Below are 26,788 nucleotides of genomic sequence, written 5' to 3' on the forward strand. Positions count from 1 at the left end.
TTAAAAGCAGAGAATCAAAAAGAGATGTTTGTATGTTCAATATTCAAAATTTAACAACAGCCTAAATGCCCATCGACTGATGAATGGATAAATAAAATGTGATACATACATACATACAATGACATATTACTCAGTGGAATAAATGAAATTTCTATACAAACTATAATATGAATAAAGCCCGAGGCCATTATAAGCCAATCATAAGTGTGAGCTAACTGATGTGAAAACATAAATGCACAGAGATCAAATGTTATTGGTGGTTACCAAGTATGGGAGGCAGAGGAGGAAGGGGTTAATGGTGATGAAAAAATTACATTAAGAATAGGATTACACAGACTACTGTGTGTTTTATGTCAATAGTTTATATTCCTGTAAAAACTGAATTGTAAAAAGTATGATATATATATTCACAACAGTAACAAGCAAATAGGAAACACACATGCACACACACACAGCCACTTCTGAGACTTATGTATAACCAAACACTCATGAGATTTGTTTCCTTGGTTTGCAAGTTTAAAGTCATAGTTTCTTGAGACTTCCCAGTTATTTGGCCTAATAGCATGTTTCGTGTTTCTATTCGGCCGCCTTTCCCACGAGACCAGAGGAACAGAACACTGCCCAGCTAGTCTTTCTAAACATTTTAATGAAAGATTCCACAGAAGAAGCCTGATCCAAAGGGGAGACACGCAGACCAGAAATTGAAATTCTCGCGGCTTGTAAACTCTCTGGAACCACAGAAGGCAAAATAGAGCTATTGCTCTGAGAGAGATGAAACCATTGCCTTGAGAATATCTTAAACGCTTGAAGCAAAACTATCCCCTAAAGTTATCTTAAAACCAAACAGTAACTTAACTTGATAAGACTAGATCTGCCTTGAGCAAATATGCTCTTTTAAGAAACATCTGTATGGAATAAAATGGACAATAGCAACACCAATAATTAAATCAGAATGTTATGGAGCAGGGAGTTTATGTTAATGAAGGAGGAACAACCCAGGATTGGGGTCTAAGCCCCATCCAAAGATTCCAGATAGTCAACTGATGTGGGCTGCAAGGCTATGGCTGTTGGTAATACTACAGGTGATTTCCTTTTTAGGCAGATCTGAGAAATCCAAAGCAGTTATAAAAAACAGAGAGAGCGAAGGAGACATTGAGTATTTAAAATATGATATAGTCCCCCATATTAATGAGTATAATATACTATACTCTTATAATATACTAGAAGAGTTTGTACTTAATTGTAGCTTTTGGAAAGTCACATGAGCAACATGATGAGTTTCTCTACAAATCTCGGCTCCGTTTGCACCTTGGACACGGGCTAGCTACCGTTAACTACTTGGATGAGATCTTCCAGAGTACATGCTAGAACGATGCCGGTGTGCTGGTAGGGAATACTAAGCATGGCGTGGAAGAAGGCTGCTACAGAAGTGGAAGAGGACTTCCACATGTGGGAAAGCAACAAAATTGCTCAGAGAGAAAGTGAATAAAAGCACACTCGTGCAGTGGACGCCTGCCCTCCCCCCAGAATAATTTATTTCAAAGGACGGCACTGAATCTGCAGCTCCAGGAGAGGGACATATCTGATAGGAGCACATGGGAGCAGATGAAGGGGGAGGAGGAGAGAGTGGAGCACATCCTGGCCCACCAGGCCATGAGGAGGATGTTCCTGATTAGAGCAGCCAGTCCACAGAGAGGACAACATGGCAGGCCCACTATGAGATATGATGTCCCTCACTGACCCATAGCCCTACAGGGGACAGCACCAGAGACATAGTGTGGGAATTGCACCCGATCTGATGCTGCCACATTGAGGCAAAATACTAAGGGGGTGCAACAGAACAGCAAAGGAAAAGAGCAGCAAGATACCAAGAGAATGCTGAAGGTGGACTTTGGGGCCAGGGCATGGTGCCCCAACAGACTGGACTGGAAAACACTCCTAAAGGCCAACAAACCAGTTATCAGACATCAAAAAAATAAAAATCATATCAACGGTTGTCCACCTCCCTGATACGATAAATGAAGACAAACGTGTGCATAAGCAAATGTGGTGAAGAAAGCTGATGGTGTCCAGCTATCAAAAGATATAGCGTCTGGGGTCTTAAAGGCTCGAAGATAAACAAGTGGCTATCTAGCTCAGAAGCAACAAAGCCCACATGGAAGAAACACACCAGCCTGTGTGACCACGAGCTGTTGAAGGGATCAGGTATCAAGCATCAAGGAACAAAAAATCATATTGTAAATGTGGATGAGTGCAGAGTGGAGACTCAAAGCCCATTGGTAACCAACCGGACACCCCTTACTGAAGGGTTGTGGGGAGGAGATGAACCAGGCAGGGTGCAGGGTAGCAACGATGAAACATATAACTTTCCTCTAGTTCTTAAATACTTCTCTTCCGCCCCCCCCCCACCCTCACTATCATGATCCCAATTCCACCTTACAAATCTGGCTGGACCAGAGAATGTCCATAGGCACAGGTAGCAAGTGGAAACAGGGAATCCAGGACAGATGACTTCTCCAGAACCAGTGGTGATGCCTGGAGGGTAGAGAGAATGTGGGGTAGAAAGAGGGAACTGATTACAAGAATCTACGTATAGCCTCCTCCCTGGGGGAGGGACAGCAGAGAAGAAGGTGGGGGGAGACGTCACACAATGTAATATATGACAAAATAATAATTTATGAATGATGAAGGGTTCATGAGGTAGGGGGGAGTGGGGAGGGAGGAGGGAAATGAGCAGAAGATATTAAGGTCTCAAGTAAAAGGCAAATGTTTTGAGAATTAATGATGGCAACAAATGCACATATGTTCCTGACACAATGGATGGATGTATGGATTGTGATAAGAATTGTACAAGCCCCAATAAAATGATTTAAAAAAAAAACTCATGTGTTGATTCCCACAAGGGTTATCACATGGAACTAACTGCCATATCAGGAGATAGACGGTTGACATGAGTTATTCCACTTAAAGAAAAATAAATTCCTACAATTGATGAGGTAAATGGGTATAACTATGAAGAAAGAAAACCAGACTCACTGTATCAAGTTGATTCGACCGTAGTTGACCCTAGATTGGGTTTCCGAGACTGCAAATCTGTACAGGAGCAGAGAGCAACTTTCTCCATTGAGTGGCTGGTGGGTGTGAACATCCAACCTTTTTGTTAGCAAAAAGGTTGTGTCTAGCCCACAGCATTTCTACAAACAGCAGTAACTTATTATAATTAGATTACAAGTTCATTGGCCAGGGTCCAAAATCACCCCCCCCCCCCAATAGTGAGGATTGCCAAGTGAAATGCAGGACTTTTTGATAAGTCCGAGATTCAAATAAAGAGTGAGCATTTTTTAGGATAAATATATTCTATTCGATACATAACATATATTACTTACCTAAAATTCAATGTTAACAGGTATCATACGAATATATATATCTGGCAACCATACATGCAGAGCCTCATAACTGAAGACTACAGAAATATTCAGCACAAAATAAGAATTTGTATGTAGAGGTATGAAAGGAGGGTGGGGAAATCTCCCTTTCCCTAGAGAGTCCAACATTATCAAAGCTAAATCTTGAAGTGCACCAGCTATACAAGGAAGGTCAAAGTCTCATGGTTTTTATCCCAGTTACTAGTATATAATCTTCCTGCTTCAGCAGACCCTAGAGAATCGTTCACCCTTGTTGTTCTGGGTGAGTTATTTGGACTGGCAGCATCCTCAGCATCTGGGAGCTTCTCAGAAATGCAGCAACCCAGGCCTCCTCTGAGACCTACCACATCAGAATGAGCCTTTGAACACTACCCCTTTCTGAGGTTCAGGGGCAACTGCATCTGAGACATATCGCTTTTGCTATGTGGTTTCCAAAACCATGCCCCAAGAAGGCAAAGCATCCTCAGGTGCCCGCCCCCTACCGGTTAAGGATTGTTTAAGCAGAGACCCTTCTCCTGACAATGCAGGAAGACCTCATTGCCTGGGGAGGTTTTATATGAACAACAACAAATTATTTGATGCTTTAAAAGAAAGTTTGAAGAAGAATAGCCTAGTCTGTTTTCCAGATTAGCCAGCTAATGACCAAGAACATGAGTTCTCTGCCCAAGTCCTTGGAAAGGAGCAGATCTTTACAGTCTCCAAATCTTATAATTGGGCCTCTCCACCTTTACCACTGTCACTGAAGAAATTGAAAAAATCAAATCTAATTTCATCATGCCGAGGGTTTCTGAGGCTGCCTCCAACTTTGTCCTGCCAGGGAGCTGGTGGACCTGAAATGCCAACCTTACAGTTAGCAGTGCACTGAGTACCCAACAGTGTCATTGAAGGAGACCTTACACCTTAAGGTGCATTTCAGATCATTGCTTTTCTCGTGTGTGCCCCTCTGCCAGCACCACAGGCATCTCCCAGCTGGTCCTCGAATTTCAAAAAGAGTGCTTTGGGGCTCAAACTCCCACCTTGGGCCTTTCTTCCAAGGCCCCATGGAACCAGCAAAGGCACCATCTCCTTGGCTCTCTCACCTTGAAGTGAGGCCCCAGCTGCCCTTCTGTGTACATGCTAACTGAGGGGACCCTGCAGGTTTGTTTGGGGATAGCGCCCCTAATTATTGTGCCACAGACCATTGACACCGCTCTGGATGGCTGTTCAATTAACAGTGCGGAAGGAGCAATTAGAGCAACTGCCTGCTGGGATCCCCCACCTTAGCGCAGATGCTTCGTGGTGAACATTTTCTCCTGAATGTGATTAATCACATCAATAATGCTCAAAATGAAACTGGAGCTCACCCACGCGTTGCACCCAGTAACTTTTTGAGGCACGCCATCCTGAAATCTCTGTAATAAATTTACATCGCAGTCTGATTTGCAGCCTCCATCCTGATCTGTTAACCAGTGACCCTGTGACCGCTGTCGGTGTCTGAAACAGTTGAGATGAGCCCTCTCAGCGAGAGCACAGAGATGGAGCTGGTGAAGGTTTGGAGAAGTACAAGTATAACAGAGCCCTAAAACGCTCGGATTTATTCCCTCACACTTTCAAGTGCATGAACAAAGCCAGACATGAAACCCGGGTTTCTAGACCCTCTGCCCATGCTCTCTGTAGCCCACTTGGCAGGGGGCTCGGCGCGTTGCACCAACATTAGTTTCCCGTGAGAATGGTATGCTTAGTCATTTCAGTGTAACATACGACAAAATAACAATTTATGAAATATGATGGGCTCATGAGGTAGGGGGGAGGGAGGGGGAAAACAGCAGCTGATATTAAGGGCTCAAGTGGAAGGCACATGTTTTGAGAATGATGATGGCAACAAATGTACATATGCGCTTGACACAATGGATGTATGTATGAATTGTGATAAGAATTGTACAAGCCCCCAATAAAATGATTTTAAAATAATAATTTTTCCTATATTATACAAAAAAACATAGCTAAGCTTGCTGTTTACAGTTACAAGGCTCTCTGAGGAGCTGCAGGTTGACACATGGAAGGGTTTTGTCAGGATTCCTGTATATTGATTTCCTTTAAATGTGTGGATTCTAAAATGTTAATAACCACTCTTCTCTTGGCTGGCCCTTGGTTATTGATGGTTCGTGTGTGTTGCTGGAAGCTTTCCTCCCAGTACCAACACCATCGCCATGATGGACAGGTCTCAGTGGAGCTCCCAGACTAAGACAAACTAAAAAGAAAGGCCTGTCAATCGACTGCCGAAAACCAGCCAAAGAAAGCTCGATGGATCACAACTGAATGTTGTCCAGTATCCCATCGGGAGAGGAGCCCCTAGGTTGGAAAGGTACTCACAGTACGCGGTGGTAGCAACAATGGATTCTAGCACACAGCAGTTGTAGGGTGTCCCTGGACTAGGGGAGGACTGCCATGGGCACAGAGTGGGCATCCTCTTCGGGGCAAAGGAAATAACCACTCCTTAACATTTATATGGAAATCGAACAAATGTCATGCAACTGAGCATTTAAAAATGTGTTCTTATTTCACACTCTTTCTAATTCTTTTCTTTGTGTTTCAAGAATAAGTTAGCTTCCCAAAACGCTACTTATGAATAAATCACTTACTTTACCTGGGAAAGAGTTTCCTTACCTGTAAATGGCATCAGAGATTTTGTCATCAAAAAACTGGGACATATATATCTATATACCTGAGATAATTGACACTGATGTCATGAAAGACTATTTTAACAGTTTTTTGTGGGGATATAATCCACATACCTTATAATTCAATAGTTCAGTCCTATCGATAAGAATTGCACCTTCATTACCAGAATCAGTTTTAGAACATTTTCTTCTGCCTTGTACTCATTAGCTCACCATCTCACCCAAACCTACCCTGATATGCCCCCAGGAAACTCTTAATCTAGTTACTGCCTCTGTACATGTACCTATCCTGAATTTCATACACAGGAAAACATACAATCACAACCACAACAAATAGTAACACCAGTAAGAAAGTAAAGCCAAGAAGAACTCAATAGAAAAGAAATGCAAAAATATCAAGAACTAGAAAAAAAGTTAAAATTGGTCTCAAGGGAGAGCGCGTGATAAGGTGTTTGTTACATGTTAACCAACCACCCCATTGACCAACATTCAAGGACTCCAGCAGGATGACGATCCACAGCAGGGAGAGATATTTTCTGTTGTTAAATAATCTTCTCCGATGGGGAATATTTGTGGGTCAAGCTCCCAGGGAATCCCCTCCGACCAGAGAAGAGGGCTGTGAATTGCCTCGCGGTGATGTCAAGTACTGTGGGAAGTGATGATCACAGATGCGGTTAGGTTTCCATGTCAGCCCGACACAGAAATGCTGCACTCTTGAAAATGACACATTTGAGGCTATTTGAAGTGAGGGCTGAGTCACTTTTAAGGTTCCTGGCTTTCTTTGTGAATCCTGACCGGCCTTTGCTAGCTTTACATGTTTGTAAGTGCACATGCGTAGTAAATGAGATCATGTATGCCAATCGCGTTAAGAACAAATCATGAAACGCAGTTTAAATGTAACTTTTCACAAGCATCATCATCACCCTCATGATCTGTGCTCCTTTTTAATGAAGAGGGTGTGCCAAGCTTGTGAACGAATGCTAGTTCATAGTACTACACCTGCGGCCAGCCCCAGGTCAGCTGCAGAGAAAAACAGATCCCTGCCTCTTGTCCCTGTGGGAGGACCCCTGGAGTGCTGGCTTCCGACAGGTGAAGATGCCAGCTCCCCAGAGTGGGGCGATCAATAGAGGTCAGAGGCACAGTGACCTTTTCCAGAAAACTACAGTGGCCCTGGGTTGCAGCGTCCTTCAGCCAAGGGCTCCGCCGACCATGGCTTCCGGCCCCAGCACGACCCTGTGCCTTATGAGTTGGCTTCTTCATGTTAATGTCAGAGTTCTGGGGCGCAGTGGTTGTGATCACTGATGGGCCGGCCGGTGGAACGCACCCACCATTCTACAGGAAAAGATGGGGGCACCCGCTTCTGTGAAACTGTTCAGCCTTGAGAATCTTTCATTTTATCCGGGCCGTTAATGAGTTGAAATCGGTTCAATCCATAGCAGTGGCTTTAGTTTTCCCTTTTCCTTTGGGAGCATGGGACTTAACCACAGATCAATACAAAAGCATTGCGCACTAAATGTAACGTAGACAGCAAAGGATAAAATCTGCAGGCAGAAAATAATTATTGTGATTGGTTGTTTTCATTTTGTTTGTTTGTTTTTCAAAATGTAGAGCTAAAACTCAGTCCGTCCTGGTGTACAAACTTTTCCCATAGCCATTAATCATGGGCGGTGGCACACAATTGGCAAATCCGAGAAGTCTCCAAATGCCAGTATATCTGCACGGCGATTCAACCTTTTTTTCCCATTAAAATTCTAACATAGAAATAAACTTCCTTCAATATTTATTGTCTTATTTACCCCCAAATCCCAGGCACTTTGATAAATGGAGTAATAGTTTCTCGTGTCACCGTAGCTGTGAAATGCATTTTGGTGTCTTCTGCCGCTTTCACCTAATAATTCATTTCGGCACTTCTGTTTGTAAATCACAGAAAGTTTGTGTGATGGAAGAAGTGCTGTGCAGAAATGCTCTCCTGTTCTCCATGCAAATAACCTGTGGTTTAGGACGAATGTCTATGTGAACCATATTTATTGCATAGGCTGAAGATTGTCCCCACCCTCTGCTGAGGAATACCATTTTCAGGCGATACCATCTGTTCATTCTCAAGCACAAGGGGCCATGCAGGGGAAGTGTTCAGTTGGTAAATCGTATCTTGAAATATTAAGTGATACTTCAGGTTGTGTGCTAGAAAGCCAGACAAATCATTGGAAGCATAAGTCTAGGAGCTGGGTAGAATTGTTCAACCTGGAGTTTTGAATGTGTTAATCAATGAAGTAATATCGTTATTAGCTCCTACAGAAAATGAGGTGACAATGGTTGTATACTGAGAAGATTCTTTTTAACGACAGTTCATGTTTATCTACATTTGGGGCACTGAGTTAGTTTATTGTGCCAACCTGGCCAATAGACACATGTGGGGTTAATTGAAGGGCAGAGAGGTAAATGGCTCGGTGAGCCTCACCTTTCTAGTTCTCGGGTCTCTTGCTTTGTGATGGTGGGACCAGGGTGCAGCTGCCTTAGCAGTTCCCTGCTTCAGCTGACAAGGCTCACTTCCTGCAAGACATCCTTGAGGGGAAGCCACATGGACCTACCCTGATGTAGCCCTGGGTGCTGGAGCAGCCATGAGCTGATTCAGTTTTCCTCGTGTAGTCAGCGTCACAGTGTGTGTTTTGTGAGATGGAGGAGGACTTTGTAGATTGGTGTCGGACATATGGGTTAATGTTGGCCTTGTGGGCTTGGGCAGCACTGGGTTGGGATGTTTTCTTGATATGCACTTAACCTTTATAAAAAAACTCTCTCTTATGCATGAGCTTCTGTGGATTGGTTTCTCTAAAGTACCCAGACTGACGCAGGCACTTTAGCCTCATGGAGACATAAAGATAGATATGCTAATAAGCCCTGCCTTAGAGAAGTTCTCGGAGCTGTGTGGGCAGGGGTGACTAAGAGGCCACAAGTTGTCAGGCATTAGGAATACTACCGTAGGGCTTGCTGTTGTTGTTGCTAGGTGCCATCGAGAGTGTTCCATCCCATAGTGACCCTGTGCACAACAGAAGGAAACACCAGCAGGTCCTAAGCCATCCTGACAATTGTTCTTATGTTTGAGCCCATTGCGCCAGCCATTGTCCGCCCATCTCCTTGAGAGCCTAATTTTTCTCTGCCCCTCTACGTTAACAAGCATCATGCCTGTCTTGACAGCATGAACTTCAAAAAGTTCATGGAAAACGTCATTATATTTTTTTAAATTTCATTTTTCCAGGAACTTTTGAAAGCCCCTTTGTATGTGCACCAGGACTTCGAGGGCCTGTCCTTCTAACGCTAGCAATAATCAGATACGACGCGGCACATCCCACTCACAAGTTCATGTCCATATTTAGTGAGTGGTTTTTTATCATTTTTACGATCCTCACGCTAATGCTCATTTTCAAATCTCTGTTTCAGAGACGCCCAAGCAGATGGCCTGCCATGAAATTCCGAAGAGGTTCTGGACATCCTGCGTACGCTGAAGTGGAGCCCGTTGGAGAAAAAGAAGGTTTCATTGTGTCAGAGCAGTGCTAAAATGGCGAGGGTACAGCGCAGCACCAGCACTGGCCTACAGGTGTCAAGACCAAACTGTTGCCCATACTTTCAACATAAGCAAAGGACACACACGCTTACAGGAGCCCTAAGCGACTGTAGCCTGAAGGTGACAGGCTTTCTGGACAAGCCCAGCCTCAGAAGGGTACAAGGAAAACAAACAAACAAACAAACAAACTTACGCAAGATATCGAACTACCACTGGACGTAGACGTCCTTAGTGGAACGACATCGCCAGTCCACTGGGACCATCACCCGTGGACTTCTCGGGAGTCCGACAGGACGACAGTGCTAGTGGCTTAGCTGCAGGGGTTGCGAGGGCTGGAGAAAAGATTAATAATAAAAGCTTTCGTTCTCAAGGGATCTGCAAGTCTGTTTCAAGTGTTCTTCTCTGGTGTGGCAAAGGCGACTGTCCTAGAGCTTTATGCCTTTGGCTCAAAAGATGAACGATTCAGGACTGCTGGGAAAAGTGGTTCCCGCGGGAGCCAAAGCCACACAGAACAGGAGAGCGTCCATCAAAGGACGGTGCTGATCCGGTCTCCATCCACCTCTTCCAAGGTGTTCAGTAGACAGTTCTTAGAAAGACGCACCCTTTGTCGGTGCATGAGGCTGAGACCGTGCCGCCCTCTTCCTGGGTTATGACCACCCTTTCCACGGCTGTGACAGAAGCTCCACTCTGGGAACCAGGCCTTAGGAAAGAGGGAGGAGCGTCACAGGAGGTCCTCCGTCCTCCTCTTCAGGACAGAGCAACTGACCTGGTCCACTTCCCAACTGTGAAGTCGTGCAGGCTCCACAGTGCGCTTTGCTCAAGGAAGCAAACGGAAACACTACCAAAAAGGTCCTGGATCGTTGTGTTTTGTTTCGTTTTTAAGCAGAAATATGAAGGGATATGAAACATATGCGTTTGTAAGAGTTTGCTCTTCCCGGACAGAAAGCCCATGTCGCTGTATGTAGCCTGCTGTCTTCAGAAGCCAGCACACATCCCTGGTGATGAAACAGAATGACGGTGGTCCCGAACCCTGCTGGCCGATCATGCAGTACTTTCCTTTAAAGCACATAGTCGTTACATACATACATACATATATATATATACATATATATAAATCTATTTTTGTTTATAACTAACACAAGGCAGGCTCTTGTGATTCAGAGTGCATTTTGTCACCCAGACAAAACAAATGCAAGACACATTGCAGCATATTTCCATAGAGTTGTAAAAAATCCTTAATATTAGAATATTTTTGTGTCATTTAGCCAAATGGTTCAATGAGGTGCAGTGTCAGTGAGTGTCCTGCCTAGTTGAGCCACGGGATCCCTTCCTTCTTTGAGGCGATAAAGCAGGTGCCGATTGCTCTGTTTGCCCTCCAATCAAAATCCGATTTCTGCAAATCCCCGCCAATGGGGGGAAATGAAAAGTATCACAAAAGGAGGAATGTGATTACTGTATACTATGCCTCTAACGCCCACATTCAGGTCCTGTGTGTATAACTGCATCACTGTCCGAGCTATGAGATATTCTGTGCCGAGAGTTGTTGGACAGGACGATGTTGAACATGTGTGGATCCAGGTACTGCCGAGCAGAGATGCCTTGTAAACTGCCTTTGACTAACAGCTTAGCATCTGCACACAGTGGCTGCCTTGGATGGCATCGCTTCCTATTTGAACTTCACGGCTGCCTCTAGTAAACGTGGGCTGTTTTCTGTCACATCGATTTTGCTTTACATTTTTGGAGTGGCTGATAACTGTTTCCGAGCCTCGTGAGGTTCCAGTGGGATGGGGGGTGGAGGATTGAAACAGAAGGTGATTGAAGGATGTGATGACAATCTTTCTTCCGTGATGATGCTTGGTTTAGATGAGCTATCACAACGTACTCCTTCGGGAGCCAGTTTGGTCAGCGAGCAATAATAGCGAATGACTTGCCAGTGCAACTGGTGCAACTAGTATTCCACAAACACAGAGGGGACGCAGAGACGCCTTCCCTGGGGGGCAGATGCTTCTTCCTTCACTGGCTTTGATGGGGGTGCAGCCTCTGAGATGCGCTGCACATCTCTCTCGGGCTCCTTCCACGAGTCTCTGTAGTAATCTTTAAACCCTTCATGGTTCCGCTTCCATTTTAGACCCAAAAGAATGGACAATTCTGTAGGAGAGTGTAAAGCCTTCAGAACTGTTCTGTGAGCACAAAATACGACAGAAAATGCCGTGGAACTAAAACGGGCTGGGAGGCCTCCTAACCTATGAGATCTTGTAAATGGTGAGAAGTGGCCATTGTACATGAATTCTTGAGTGTTGAGGGAAAATATTGGATGGATCCCTTTTTAAAGAATTCATTTTATTGGGCAAATCCCGTTTTTTAATGAAACTCGTGCCCCCTTTTATACTGCTGGCTTCTTTTTGTGCCCATTTACTGCAAATAAAGAGCCCCATGCACAATTTCTAAAACTCAGAGTGGGTATTGATGCTTTAGACTTTACATGAAGTATGTATTAAAAAGGATATATATACACACACATATATGTAAAATGACTTTGTATACTATGATCACACATACACAGCAATCATAGATTAACGATAATAATGATAAAACGAGAGAATAATGATAAAATATTAAAACAAGGAACACACGCATTCTAGCAAAACCAGATCAGTGATGCCCACAAAGCAAGGCGGTACTCTCCTCTTAATAACTAGCAAAAATAATACTCAGTGATCAAGAAAACGTATTGAAAAGAAAAGTCATAAGCCTACCTACTACCTGGCACCAACCACCACGTTGGTTTGTTTACAAGGAGAATGAAATTCAAGATGTACTCACAGAAAACTAAAGACAAGTCATATAGTACAGTGTACTCCCAATTCTTACCTCGAGATTCCTAAAGAATATGAGAATCACAAACTTATCATGTCGAGAATTGTGCTGTCCAGGATAGAAGTTATATACATTAATTAAAATTAAGTATAATTTAAAATGTTCCTCAGTCACAAAGCCACAAGTGACCCACCTATCACCATCACCCACTGCCATCGAGTCAATTGTGACTCACCGTAGTGACCCTGTACATGGCTAGTGGCCGCCATACTAGACAAAACAGAATGCATGTGTCCTCACAAGGTCTCCTACAGACTTCGTTTCATTCTGTGTGAGGAGAGTTGGTCTCATTTGGTCAGGTCCATGTGACTTGGGTCACGGGAAAGCACCATACAGTAATGACGAGCATGTGCACTGACACGTTTAACGCCTCCACTCTGCTGTTACCTTATGAAAATCGCCGACTTTCGGGAGCCTCGATTTGCAATTGTGAAAATAAAAAGTAGCCTTCATCCCGTGTTAGTTGCAGGAGTATTACACAGGCTGGGAAAAATGTCTAGATGTGTAAAGACGTTTAGAACGTTACACGCACATACGTGTAGCCCCATCAGAAGCACATCTAGGGATCTAACGCCAGCACAATGGACACGCCGTGAAAGAATGGCCCATCAATTTCAAAAGTCGAAAGGTCATCAAATCAACGAGTGTCTACAGTTCGCGCGCAAGAGGAATGCTCTCAATAATCTCTCCCTTCCCAGCTCTCCTGTTGACATTTTCACCATGGCCATCTCCTCCACCTATCTACGCTCTTGCGAGCCAAAGTCCCCATAAAACACCCTTCCCCTGCATGAGTTCTTCAGTGTGGACCGTAACATTTCTAGTTTCTTATGATTGTCCAGTTTACTCTTTCTGGCAGAGAGGCCAAGAACTGACCATCAGAGGCTTCATTTTTAGAAGGAAATGCCTCAGATACACATATTTCCATCACACGATCCCTGAACCACAAATGTAGGGTGCTGTGACATTAAATTATAAAAATGTTCACCTTGACCAAAAAAATATATTGACCTTAATTTTCAACGTAAAAGTTTACAAAGGCAGACTGTATAAAAGGAATAAAATTAACTTTAAATTATGTTAGAATCCAGATAACCTATAGTCTCAGATTGGTGTAATTTTATCCATTTTGGGTTTAAAAATGCCTGGGATTTCCTCATAGAATTTGTAAAGCCTTCCAACTGTCTATTGTATATTTGGGGCGGGTAGGCAGGGGGACGGTAATGATGGTGAGGAATTATTCTTCGTGTCAGGTTGGCTGAGCATTGGCATCTCAGATGGTCTAAAGAAGGAAAAGCGTGGTGAGGGGCCTCTCTCCAAACTCAGTTCTAGGCATCCTTTTGTCTCCCAGTCCTCTTCTGCCACACGAAGTCACCCTGAATCAGAGACCCTGGAAGGCATCTTGTTGATGGGTCGCTAACCTGAACAATAGCTCTTCTAGTTATGGCTTCGTCTCTTAAAAACAGATAAAAAATTCCTCTGCTTTGTGCTTCTTGAAGCATGTGCGGGGGCGGCGGGGGGAGGGTGTGTGCTTACAATCTACTTCACTACTTCCAAATTATTGCTCTTGCTTTGCTTTCTTACTCCTACCCCTCTGTCGTCGGCAGACGACATGGAAACTCGTTCATTGAAGGCAGCCTCTTCCGATTACAGAAAAGGCGAGGTCCAGAGAAATGATAACAATTTTAGCAGTGTCCAAAAAGGGTCTTGGCCTCAAAAGGCCCAGTCCTTACAAGTGATCATTTTTGCTCCCAGTCTCACTGCATCCAACACGTCAGTAACAAGGGCAGCCCAACAGCCGAGAAGGTGCAGTTAAATCCATACTGTACGGATTCTCCGCTCTACTCTAATTTGGATTCGCCTCTGCCATGAGGTTGACTTAAGAATGGAGCCATTTTCATAGCAACCAGTGATTTTAAGTTCTAACGATTATAGGGTCATTAGGTAATTTTACATGCCCCTGACCCCAATTCCCTGGGACTATCTAAGTTAGTAATACTACTGAGCTCTTGACATCTAAAATGTTTCTGCCTTAGTTTAATTTTTGCAAAATCAACTTGGAAACTAATAATCTCATAGGGGATTTTCAATCAGGTATATAATCATAATCTTTACCTGCCCTTGAAACAATTTTAACATGATTGTCTTACGAAGGTAAACAAGTACTATGAAGCCTGTGGGAATGTCCACGGATAAGCTAATACTAATTTGTGTTTGTGAAGCACTTTACATGTAACAGACCACTTTGATTCTTCCCTTCATTCGACCACTGAACTCATTCAGCTATGTACTGAGCACCTGCTGAAACCAAGTCACTGCACTAGATTTCATGGTTGTTGTTAATAGGTGCCTTCAGACTCATAGTGCTCCTACTGGCCCCTGTGTACCACAAACACTGCCCAGTCACAAATGTTGTTATAGTTGAGCCCCTTGCTGCAGCCACTGTGTCAGTTCTTGCCATTGAGAGTTTTCCATTCTTTCTCAGACCCTCTGCTTTACCAAGAATGATGTCCTTTTCCAGGGACTGGAAGATGAGGTCTCGCCAGCCGGGCCTCTGGGGAGCATTCCAGCTTCTCTTCTTCCAGTACAGATTTGATTGTACTCTTGGCAATGATAAGAGTAATGAGGGAGGAGGCATATCAATGACTAGGTGTAATATGACTAAATATTCAAGCACTGTTTTTGCCAGGAGGTGGGCTCACTATCAAGGAGTCTTGGTGGCTCGTTGGTAAGTGATTGGCTGCTAAATACAGAGTCAGCAGTTTGAACCCTCCTCGAGAAATGAACTGGTGACCTGTTCCCATAGAGAGTCCAACCTGCGGTACCCTGCATGGCAACTGTACTCTCTCAAATACGGTCCCCAAGAGTTGGCATCCACTCTATGGCACACTATAACGGGGTCAATAGTATTCTCTCCAAATCCCAATTCTAGTTTTCGACCTCACATCCTTAGAAAAACTGGCACATGATTGAATAAGGTGTCTAAGACAGGATATGCCACTGAAGGTCGATGCTGTTTGTTTCAGGTGATCGATTCATTTCATGAATGAGAAAGGTCACTCCACCAAAGTGACCCCAAACCCGAGGACTGGTTAGATGCCATCGGTATTTTTGTTGCAGCCTTTTAAGGGACAAACATTGTCACTTTAGACAGAAGTATCAAAAGTCAAGAACACGAGCTTTCTCAGATCCACCAATGTCTCCAAGAACGCTTTGCCCTTGAGGTGTCTGTGGTGGATGTGTCATTCATTAGACGATCTCAGGGCTTTTTTTGAACATCAGCACGATTGACATTCGCACCCTGTCACTCTTTGTTAGGGAAGGGAGGGTAAGAAAGACAGGGCTTTTCTGGACGAGAAGCCCATGCCATTTCCTCACCTAAGGAAGGTTATAACCACGAACGAAGTCTCCAGACATTGTCACACGCCCACAGTGCGAGGAAAAGGGACAAATCCCATCACTTGGGTGATCTCAGGAGCAAAACCCTCAGGAGGAAACGAAGAAGGTCGGGGTCTCTCTCTCTCTCTCTCTCTCTCTCTCTCTCTCTCTCTCTCTCTCTCTCTCTCTCTCTCTCTGTTAATGTTTGCCGCACGTGTTTGTTCACTTGCAAGCCCTTAAATCATCAACTCTTTGCACCGGGAAGGGCAGCAAACGTCATTAGTTCAGCCACATTCTAACATCATCATTTTCTAGGTCGCCAGCTGGGGTGTAAAAGTTTTATGAAGAGAAGATGAAAGATTGGTTACATGCTGGAATGGACTTTTTCATAGCTAGAGATAAGGCTGATTGGGAAGGAGTCTTTGCTGCTTTAACCTTTGCATTTCCTGTGGGGACTTGATGGCATATCATGTCAGCATCTCAGAAACATTGCTAGGAGGGCCTTCCCTGGGCTGTTTAACACATCTCAAGATGAGTGTCTGCCCGTGAAACGGGCATCGATGTTGAAGCATATCATAGCTCCTCTCAAGCCTACCTAGAGGACCTTTCTATTTCTGCTTTCAACCTCTGATTTGGTTTCCTCTTGATATCAGCAAACCCTTCTCTCCCCTTGCTGAGCACCTATGGACTTAATTATTATGACCGTATCTGGTTGTTGCGGCTCCCTTTTAGGAAAAAAGAAAACCTTACTGTGTGAATAATAGAAAAATCTGAAATGTCAGAGTTGGAATGTTGAAGCCTGTCCAACCAAAGCCCCTGCTCATTTGATGTGCCTTCCACCAGGTTTCCGTTAGGGCCAAGGATTTCCTCGGCATGCCTTTGAATCTGACCAATTTGTACTTGTGTGTGCTTGTGTCTCTTCTTCAAATGGAAAACTCAGTCAAGTTATACAAAGACAGTTCCTACAGAAGATAACAATAAAACTCACAAGTAGAATACCAGGCTCCCTTATTCCTGTGCTGAATGACTCACCTCAAATTTTAAAACATTCCTAATTATACACTACTCATTGCTGAGATAGATATGCCACTGAAAACCTTAATTACAACTCTTAAGGCTCTAGAATCCGGTAAGCAGATCCGGAGTGAGCTCTTATAACACAATCACAGAAATCAGCAGCGGACTCCAACGTAAAAGGTCTCACAGGTATTTATAATAACTGCCCTTACCACTGCCACTTCAAACAATATGATGTTACTTCTGCAGGTTTTGATTAAGTTGACCTTCGTCTCAAGTTAAATTGTAATACAACTGATGAAATACTGCCGGGACGCATTCACTTTTAAAGTATCCTTTAAAGTGCCCATGCTCTCATGATTATTGCAAAGAAATAGGATGATAATTAAAGGATTGCGTAATTTCTGGAGTCCGTTTTTGATGGTAAGCTTATTCAATGCATCATTCTTGAGACGCCATCCTTGGCTGCTCGGAAACCCCTGTCTAATGAGCGACCATGTTGAATCGAGAGGACTGACATGGTCAGAATGCGTCCTGCAGAAGTATATTTCCAGAACACTGTCAATAGCAGAGATTCTATGGTGTGTTAGATCACGGAAAGGGGGCTGAAAGAAATGAGATGAAAGTCATAGGTAGGTACACATCTTTTTCTACTTTCTAGGATTGATTAAATGTTGAACAAAAGTTTCTTTTTCCCTAACAGAATGCTGTTTTAAAATAAATTGAGACAGTGAGATTCATTTTTAGTCAGGTTGAAAAACTCTCGGTGACTCCTTCCCTTCCCTGTGGAGGGTGGATTTTTTTTTTAGCAGGTTCCTATTTTTCCCAGCATTCTACACGTATATAATTGTGACCCAAAATGACTCCTTTACAGATCATGCAGCTATAAGCCTTTGGTGCCTACTGAATACACAGGAGGAGAAGCTAATGTTTCATGTTTACTCAAGGGAAGAAGGGTGTGTGGGTGGCACAGGGGGAAGAAGCGGAGGTGGCTTCTAGAATGATCGCAGCCTGGGGAAGTCTATGGGGCAGTTCTGTTCTGTCTGACAGGGTCAGGATGAGTTGACATCAACTCAAAAGATAAGGTTTGGGATTTTTTTATTATTGGGGGGCTATGTGGAGGAATGATGTCAAGATAGGAGGTGCGTAGTGGGTGGGGCAGAATCATGCAGAGAAACAAAGATCTGGCCACACTATCAGTGTTCTCAACCTTTTCAGGGGAAGGAGGAAATCAGTGCTCCATGAGGATCAACCCCAAGGTAGGCCATTGAGACGGAGCCTGGAACACACATTCTTCATGTTACACTAAGAGACACATGAGACGCAGGAAGTAAAGGAGACTCCCGGGGAGTCTAAAACCAGACACCATCCACTTGTGCTTCTTTCTTGTCACAGGACCTAAGATCACGGACACCCTTGCTTCAGGTTAGAGTCAAATGAAGGTCCCTGAGTAGCCCAAGCAATATGCCCTCAATTCATTACTAACCTTTTAGTTAGTGGTTAAACCCAGTCTCCCTGCATTTCCAGGAGCCCTAGTGACAGAGTGTTATGCATGCGCCTGCTAACCGCCAAGTCAGCAGTTCAAATCCACAAGCCCCTCCGAAGGAGAATGATGAGGCTTTCTACTTGCACAAAGAGTTACAATCTTGGAAGCCCACAGGAGCAGTTCTGGTCCATGCTGTAGGGTCGCTATGAATCCAAATCGATCTTATGGTGGTTTGACTTGGTTTAGTTTGGTTTGAAGCAGCACTTCAGAGGAAGCTCACAGGGCCAGTTCTACCGTGTCTTACAGGGTCTCTGTGAGTTGGCATCAACTCAAAGGCAGTCAAGTTTGGGTCAGAGGAAATGCCTGGTGACTTGTTTCTGTAAAAACAGCAGCCAAGAAAAGTCCCCGAGGCAGTTCTACTCGGTCACAAGGGGTAATGAAGAGTCAGAATGTACTCCTCCTCAGTGACAGAGAAGATACCTTCCAAGTATCGCCTTCTTCCTTAAAAGACATAACTCAGAGTCACACACAGAAAATAAAGTTGAATGAAAATAGTTTGTCTGAGGAAAACAACTCTTATCTGTGGGCCTCTCAGCAGCTTAATCAATGTGGGCCCCAACTGAAGTGCGACTGTCTTGACATGGCCGTGAAGTCTAAGTGACTGTCTTCGGTGTGGTTTGAATGAAACCACACTCGGGTTGCCTTTATGGAAGGAAAATGAAAACCCTCATGAAATATCTTCTGACAGGCTATTCTGAAAATGCCAAAAATACCATTGAGTAAAACCAGAGCTGCCCTGCTGCGAAATGGTCAACTGCACCTGAGAGCCCTTCACAAAATCTCTTAGACACAGTCTCTCGTGTGCACCCTCACACCTCAGTTATATTCTCGCATCCAGATGAAAAAGTTCTTTTCACTGGTTGGTCAAAACAAATCTCTCAATTGCCTTACGTGAGACCTTTGTCCGTGTCTGGGAAGTGCATTCTTTTCAGGGAAGGCCATACAGTCGCTTTTGCGTGCCAGCTGAGATCCTGGGAACATCAAATGCCAGGAGTTTACTGCTATTGCTGGTCCATCTGCCAGCCGTCACTTCATGGAATGTTGAAGTGTGAGAGAAGGTGGGCACTTGGGGCTGTGTCTTAAGCCAGTTGCATCAGCTCAGAGACTACTTGAAATGCATTTCAGAGTGGATATAATTGTTGCCGTCATCAGAAACACACAGCTCACTGTGGTGTCCCTAAAGAGAGCCCCAGTGGAAGGAGGGGTGTGTGTTGGGGTGGGGGGGGGATCTGACCCTGAAGGGTCTAGAACAGCCAAACAAAAGGCAAGTCTCAGTGTGGGCGAGCAGTGAGCACAGCACAGACCAAGGGAGGGTCACACTGTTTGCAGAAAGTTCTGCATGTCACACCAAGGGCGAGGCTTTCAGGGGAAGGTTAATTGTGCAGAGACGATCCAAAAGGCTCATTGAAGCCAGCACTTGGAAAACTGAGCTTTGGGGATGGGGTCCAGCTCTCTAGAGAGCATCCATGTGCCCCGGCCATGTCCAGGACAGCATTGCCTCGCCAGGCTGCACCTTTCCTTGATAAAAAAATAACGTGCACCCAGTTCCCGAGGACCTTATGGGTGACATACCTGAGCCTGCAAATGAAATCACCATTGTCTCTGAATTTGCACCAAGGACCAGTGTGTGGCCTCCTTGGGTCGCTCTCTCTAGATCCAACCATCAGATGCTACCACTGCTGCAAGCTTCCTTGTTACTGTCACTGTAAGATTACTTCGCTGAGTTTGAATGTATTCCATTACAATTAATTTGCCATTTATCCTTTACCTGTGGATTGTTATGATTGCAATAATTCATCGCGCAGCCTCTTAAGCCAAGGTTTTCTGCCTTGTTTTGTTTTGCTTACAATATGTGGGAAACCTTCTTTTGTTTTTGTTTCTCCAAGTGAGAATTCAATTTCAACTGACTGCCATGGGTGACAGTTCTGTAAAGGGCTGGAAACCGTTGGAGACCCAAAGTTACCTGTCTTCTCTCTGTGGACTGCTTATTTTCAGAATTACATTGTGGGTTTGGTTTGGTTTGGTTTGGTTTGGTTTTTATTAGCAGGGGGAGAAGGGAACAATTTGTGTAATCCTGCTGCCATGTTTGATTACATATTAAACACAATAAATGAGCATTTTCTTTTAATTTCTTAAAGGCTTTTGCCCTGGTCTTTCCAAATGCGTTCGTTGCTTTTCCACCATTCATTTTTAAAAATGTGTGACCTGCTGCGGAAGAAACTGTGGATGTTCTAGAACCTCAGAAGGCGAATGATGTGATCGAAAATCGTTTTGCTTCCAAATGTGCCCTGAGTGGGTGGGCGTGGAGACGGAGCATTTCTACAACTAGAGCGAGCTGTCGCAAATGAAGGGTACAGCCTGTCGTAGGGCAGCTGGATGGACACTTCGTTCTCACCTAACCCACAGAGCATGCGTGGCATTCTCTGGATCACGTGGGAAGCTTGGTAAGTGTCTGCTTAAGCACCCAAACCATTTGCCATCGAGTGCCCCCTGCCTCCTCGCAACTCTGTGTGTGGCAGGCACGCTGTAGGGGTGGCGTGACCCTGACCTCTTGGGCAGGTTCCAACCACCAACCTATCATTCAGTCGCCAAGCACGACAACTTCAGTATCCAGGGTCTCCGATTTAAAGACCAATGCTAGAGGAAGTGCTGGGAGATGCCAGAATAGTTGAGGTCGACATTGTTTTCAAGCCCTGGAGAAAGAGTGCAGTCATTCTCAGTGTGGGACAGCGCAAAAACAACCCGGCTCTGTGTAACGACCGCTCCGTAATCAGATTCCAGTCCATGTGCAGCGCTGGGTGAGCTGAGCCTGAAGCATGGGAACAGCAGGGAGAAGAAGAGAAACGCGTGGGTTTCGTGTAGGTCTTTAGCCCTCCATTTACAAATAGCCAGCGCATGGAAATGAGGATGGGCTGACCCGGTGCCTGCAACAATGGACTCGGCACAGGGACAATTGGGAGGACCGTGCAGGACAGAGCACTGTTTCCTTCTGTAGTGCACAGGGTCACTATGGGTCACGATCCAGCTCGGTGGTGCCTACACGCAGCCAGAGACTCCCGGTGTGGATTCATTCCCCTGGAGTGTCTGAATTCCAGAAGGGCAGAGTACATTGACAGAGGGAAGAGACTCCTCCCTTCCATGAGAAGGATGGCCCTGATCCAGGCCGTGAGTATTTTGGGACGCGTCATCTGCACATTGGCTTCTCCAAGTAGACACGGAAGGCAGTTATAGTGTTTGACAATTTCCAGACTGGGCTCCCGAGAGAAAGCCATGCGAGTGCCACCGAGTTACGACTACAGGATGTGCACCAACCCCAGCCTCTCCTTAGTAGTCCATACTGGAGTATATGCCAACCCACATATCAGCGGAGGCACCTTTTCTTCGGGGCTCTTACATCTCTTACCACAACCCCATACGTCCCCCCAGTGTGTCAAGCACATTTGCACATAGGCCGCCATCATCATTTTCAAAGCATTCTCTTCCCACTTGAACCCTTGATATCAGCTCCCCATTTGTTCCCCTCCCTGCCTGCCCACCCTCCCTCATGAAACCTTTATAAGTTATAGATTATTTTTCCATACATTGTCCTCCATCGCCCCTCGCCCACTTCTTCATTATTCATCCCCCTGGGAGCGGGTTCTAGGTCGATCCTTGTGATCAATTCCCCCTTTCTCCCCACCTTCCTCTAATCCTCCTAGTATCTCTTCTCTCGTTGTCCCTGAGGGATTTATCTGTCCTGGATTCCCTGTGTTTCGGGCTCTTATCTGTAGCAGCGTGCATGCTCTGGTCTAATCCAATTTGTGGGGTAGAATTGAGATCATGATAGTGAGGGGAAGGAAGCACCAAAGAGCTAGAGGAAAGTTGTGTTTTTCATCGGTGCTATACTGCACCCTGACTGGCTCATCCCTTCCCTGTGACCCCTCTGAGAGGGGATGTCCAGTTGTCTACAGATGGGCATTCTGTCTTCACTCCATGCCTGGGTCTTAGATTCCTGATACCTGATCCCATGAACATCTAGTGATCACACAGGCTGGTGTGCTTCTTCAATGTGGGCTTTGTTGCTTCTCAGCTAGATGGCTGCTTGTTTGTCTTCAAGCCTTTAAGACCCCAGACGCTATATCTTTCGATAGCCAGGCACCATCAGCTTTCTCCACTGCGTTTGCTTATGCACCCGTCTTGTCTTCAGTGATCGTGTTGGGAAGGTGAGCATCACAGAATGCCGGATTGTTAGAACAAAGTGTTGAGGGAGTACTTGCGTTGAGGCCCAATGTCCATTTGCAACTTTAGTTCATAACATATAGATATGAGTACATAGTTCTATTCATCTCTCATTATATATAAATTTACATATGTACATTCCTCTATTTAGGCCTCTATAAATGTCCTTTGTTTCCTGATTCTTTCCTCTATTTCCTTTTACTTTCCTCTTGTCCCACCATCATGTTCAGCCTTCATTTGTGTTTAGCAATTCTTCACTGCTCCATTGCCCTTGATTAAACCCCTCTAGGCATCCTACGCCTTTCCTTCCATTGATTTTAGCTCATTTGGTGTTCCCTTGTGGCTGGGTTGGTCCCCTTTCCTTCCCTTTCTCCCACCTCCCCTTCTCCCGCATCCCCTGGAACCATTGGTCCCATTCTTTTCATCTCCAAATTATTTACCCCACCTATCCTATCTAGATACACATGCAGATACATTAATAAGTGCAAAAACCAGGCAAAGCCAAATAAAACAACAAAGGAAGTCAAACCCAAAAATCAATAACAACAGCAGAAAGCAAGAACAAAATAACAGTAACAAAAAGAAAACCACTGACAAAAATGGAAAAGCCTATAAATAGTCCATGGTCTGTTTGTTGGCCTTTACGAGTATTTCCCAGTCGAGTCTGATGGGGTGCCATGCCCTGTCTCCAAAGTCTATTTTTGGTATTCCCCACGGATTTCATCACTCTGCTCCCCCTGCTGCTCTGCTACGTGCTCTCAGTGTCTCGGTGATGGGGGTCCAGACCGTGCACTATTCCCAAACCGTGTCTCCAGTGCTGTCCCCTGCAACACCATGTCCAGTGAGGGAGGCCTTGGCCCATGGTGGGGTGGGACCTACGGTCCTCCCCATGCATTGTCTGCTCTGAGTGGGAACATCGTCCTCGGGGCTTGGTGGGCCAGGGTGTCCTCTCTTCCCTCTCCATCCCTTTGTGTTTCTCCTGTGTGCTCTAATCTGACACACCTCTCTCCCCAAGCTGTAGCCCCAGTGCTGTCTTCTGTAGTGCATTCTTCTGAGAGGTGGAGGGTGTACATATAGTTGGGATTGGGAACCCTGCGGACCTCTCTATTAAGTCCCTGGTACATGCCGGTATGTTGTATTTACATCCTGATGCATCGGGTTGAAGCCTGGTCTCTCCTTCTCCTGTGGAGATCTAAACAATATCCTCCCCTTGGGTAGATTAGCGCCCTGCTCCCTCCCTACGCATGTCTTTTTTCCCCCCTCTTTCTTTCCCCCTCTTATATAGTTGGCTTCCCTATGTATCCCTGGATTGGGTTTGGCCCCTGACACAGTAGCTGGACCTCACCCCAGGGATGTATGTATATAGTAGCTTTTCCCTATGTCCTGCTTTTTTTTTTTTCTAAGCTTACCTCAGTGAGGCACCTAATTTTACCACAAAAAAAGTGCATTCAAAATTTGCTGAAAGACTCGGTTTTACATGAGTAGATCCTCCGGTAATTCTGTGAGTTGCTTCATGTCAAAGACAAAGAGGTGTGTAGCCTCTCTGAATAGATGCACTTCAGAAATGCCAACACCTTTCGATGAGTGTTCACTGACCGCTCTGTGAGGCAGTGAATCTTGAGCATTTGACTGTCTACCAGAGAATCACCTACTATTCTTTAAATGGTGACCTTGACAAATAATTTGGAGGTGTAGCATCACACTGGGATAATGTTTTCCTGATTTCTTGGTACACTTGCAATTTTAATTTCACTCCAAAAAAGATGCAATGGGGAAGGCACAGGCCTTGGTAGAACGTGAAGCAGCTTTCTTGCACTGGAGTTTGGGGGGAAGGTTGGGGGGTGGGCAACACCCACCGTGCTCAGTGCCACAAGACCTTATACCGTGTGTCTTGCTAGGTTTTCAAGCGGCACCAGGATGCCTTGAAAGGGAGCTGTTGGGCAAGCCAGAGAACATGGCAAGGAAACAAAGGGGTGATTGCAAAAACAAAAAAGAAGAAGAACTTGGAGGAAGCCTCCCTTTTGTCAAAGGGTGTCATTTGAAATGTAATGAGATGTCACGTTCTTGAAGAAAGGTATGGCATTTCCACAAGGCTGGTTCGCAGCAGTTAAATAGCAGAGGGCAAATTGGAAGGAAGAAGCGCTGTGACCGAGAAACATTCCCATGAGGATTTTGACATCACAATCCACCAAGCTTTGTGCAAGAATGAGCCTGTAAAGGGGGTGGATCCATGTGGATTTTCTCTTGTCCTTCTTTCCAGCCTGGTGTGATGCTTTAGTGAGGCGGTGGGACAGAAGTTCATTTTCGTCTGACAGATTGCTCTCGTCAGTTTGAGTTCTTTGACATAAAATCCCAACTAATAATTGACCTGGCAGTCAAAGCTCAGAAGCCTGAGACCACTCTATTCACACTAAAACTGAAAAGGAAGGAGGGCCAACGACGATTGCTTTTGGCCCCCTATTAACTGTCACATCAGGGCCCACTATCATCAAGAGCTCAGGTGCCTGCAACCAGTTTTGTCTGTGTCAGTTATCGGGGTGACCAGGGCTTTGGGTATCTATGCATGTACCTGTTCGATGGTAGTTTCTGGAGTTGAATTATAAGGGTGCTAACAAAGATTTGGGGGAAGCTGTAGTATACTGAACTGCTGCAACAAGGTTGGCGAGTGCTCAAGAGAAGATACCAGGCGTTGGTTTGAGAAAGACAGCCCTGTCCTTTATCAAGCTTTCGGCAAGCGAGCTGACGTAAGGAAATGGGTTCCGGGAAACCGGGGTGATTGCAATGAAGTTTGGGGCAAAATGACGATTAAGTGATGAGCCTTCTTTCATGTGTCAAGGGTGCCAGGGCTTTGGACTCCACTCTGCGAAACTCTATGGAGGGAGTATGTGGGTGTGGGTTCAGAAATACAGGTTTCGGCCTTTTGCTGAGAAAGAGCATTTCCACCCCCAAATATACTGGATCCAAATCTACATAATAATGCTTACGACATAAAAAGACTTTCTCTTTTTACATAAATGATCCAAATCTACATAAAAAGACTTTCTCTGAAAATCCTGGAAAAATCCCAGTTCTGTAAGGTTGAGAGGTAGAAGAAGGGTTCCCATGAGGACAGAAGCTTCCCCCCAAAGTAGAGACTCTGGAAGTGCTGGTGGGTAATACATGAGGGGGCTGCAAAGACTTCTGGCAAATTGGGATTTAAAAGATGATATGGTTGTTATCCATTGTTGTATTTTTTCACAAACATTTGGAAAAGACCTCCCTTAGATCAAGAAAGGGTTAGGATAGAAAGCAGACAGGGAAAATTAAATAGAAGAGCAGATTATTAAATACAGTATACAGGTCAAACTAAAAATGGTAAGAAAGGAAAGCGATCCCATCTCCCTCTGAATGTCCTTTTTTTCCACCATCTTTATCAGTATCTTCATGTCTCCATTCTAAGAAGTTTACCAGAAGAAAACAGAGGGGGTTTGGCATATGGTTCTGACAAATACAAATGCAGTAAGATATTAGAATACCAAGAGCCCCACCCTCTTCCATCGAGACCAGATAACGGATTCCACTTTATTAAGTACTTGCCTCTTTTGTCATTATTCTTTGTTACTGTCTTTATGTTGTAACAGAAAAATCAAATAAAGCTTCTGCATTTTCCTTCAGAAACTATTCGTGTGTGTATCTAGTTTCTCAACTTATGAAATGAAAAGATACTTTAACATATCTCCAAGTCGTTTCAGAGATACTTTATAAAATGCACTGTGTTAACTAAGCTTGTACCAACAAGTTTTAGTGAGAAGCCTAAGACCTGGAGGCCTAGCGGTGCAGTGGGCTATGCATTGAACACAGCAGTCGCTGTAAGGAAGAAAAAAAAGAGAGAGAGACTGTCCGCTCCCATAAAGATGTAACATCTCAGAAACCTAAAGTGGGAGGCCTATCAAGTCCAGCCCTATCATGTTGCTATGAGTCGTATAATGGACTTAAATGGCAGTGAATTGATTGGGCGAGTTCACACCCAGCACCTGCCCTTGTGACCCAGAAGCAGCCTTTCCTAGATCAGTGTGGCTCTAGCTTGGCAGCTACAAGAGGGCATCCACACAAAGACCTCCGCGCCACAAGA

The 26,788-nt window shown here is 44.8% G+C and overlaps 1 protein-coding gene across 1 annotated transcript in view; it reads left to right on the forward strand.

Moving 5' to 3' along the window:
• PLXDC2 (plexin domain containing 2) overlaps positions 1–20,587 on the forward strand; it is a 520,641-nt gene extending 500,054 nt beyond the window's left edge. The window contains exon 14 of the mRNA XM_075552462.1: positions 9,521–20,587. Within this exon, the coding sequence (XP_075408577.1) occupies positions 9,521–9,637 (117 nt within the window). The 3' untranslated portion in view covers positions 9,638–20,587. The remainder of the gene's footprint in view (positions 1–9,520) is intronic.
• The last annotated feature ends 6,201 nt before the right edge of the window (positions 20,588–26,788 follow it).

Source organism: Tenrec ecaudatus, chromosome 6, assembly GCF_050624435.1.
Source record: "Tenrec ecaudatus isolate mTenEca1 chromosome 6, mTenEca1.hap1, whole genome shotgun sequence".
NCBI lineage: Eukaryota > Metazoa > Chordata > Mammalia > Afrosoricida > Tenrecidae > Tenrec > Tenrec ecaudatus.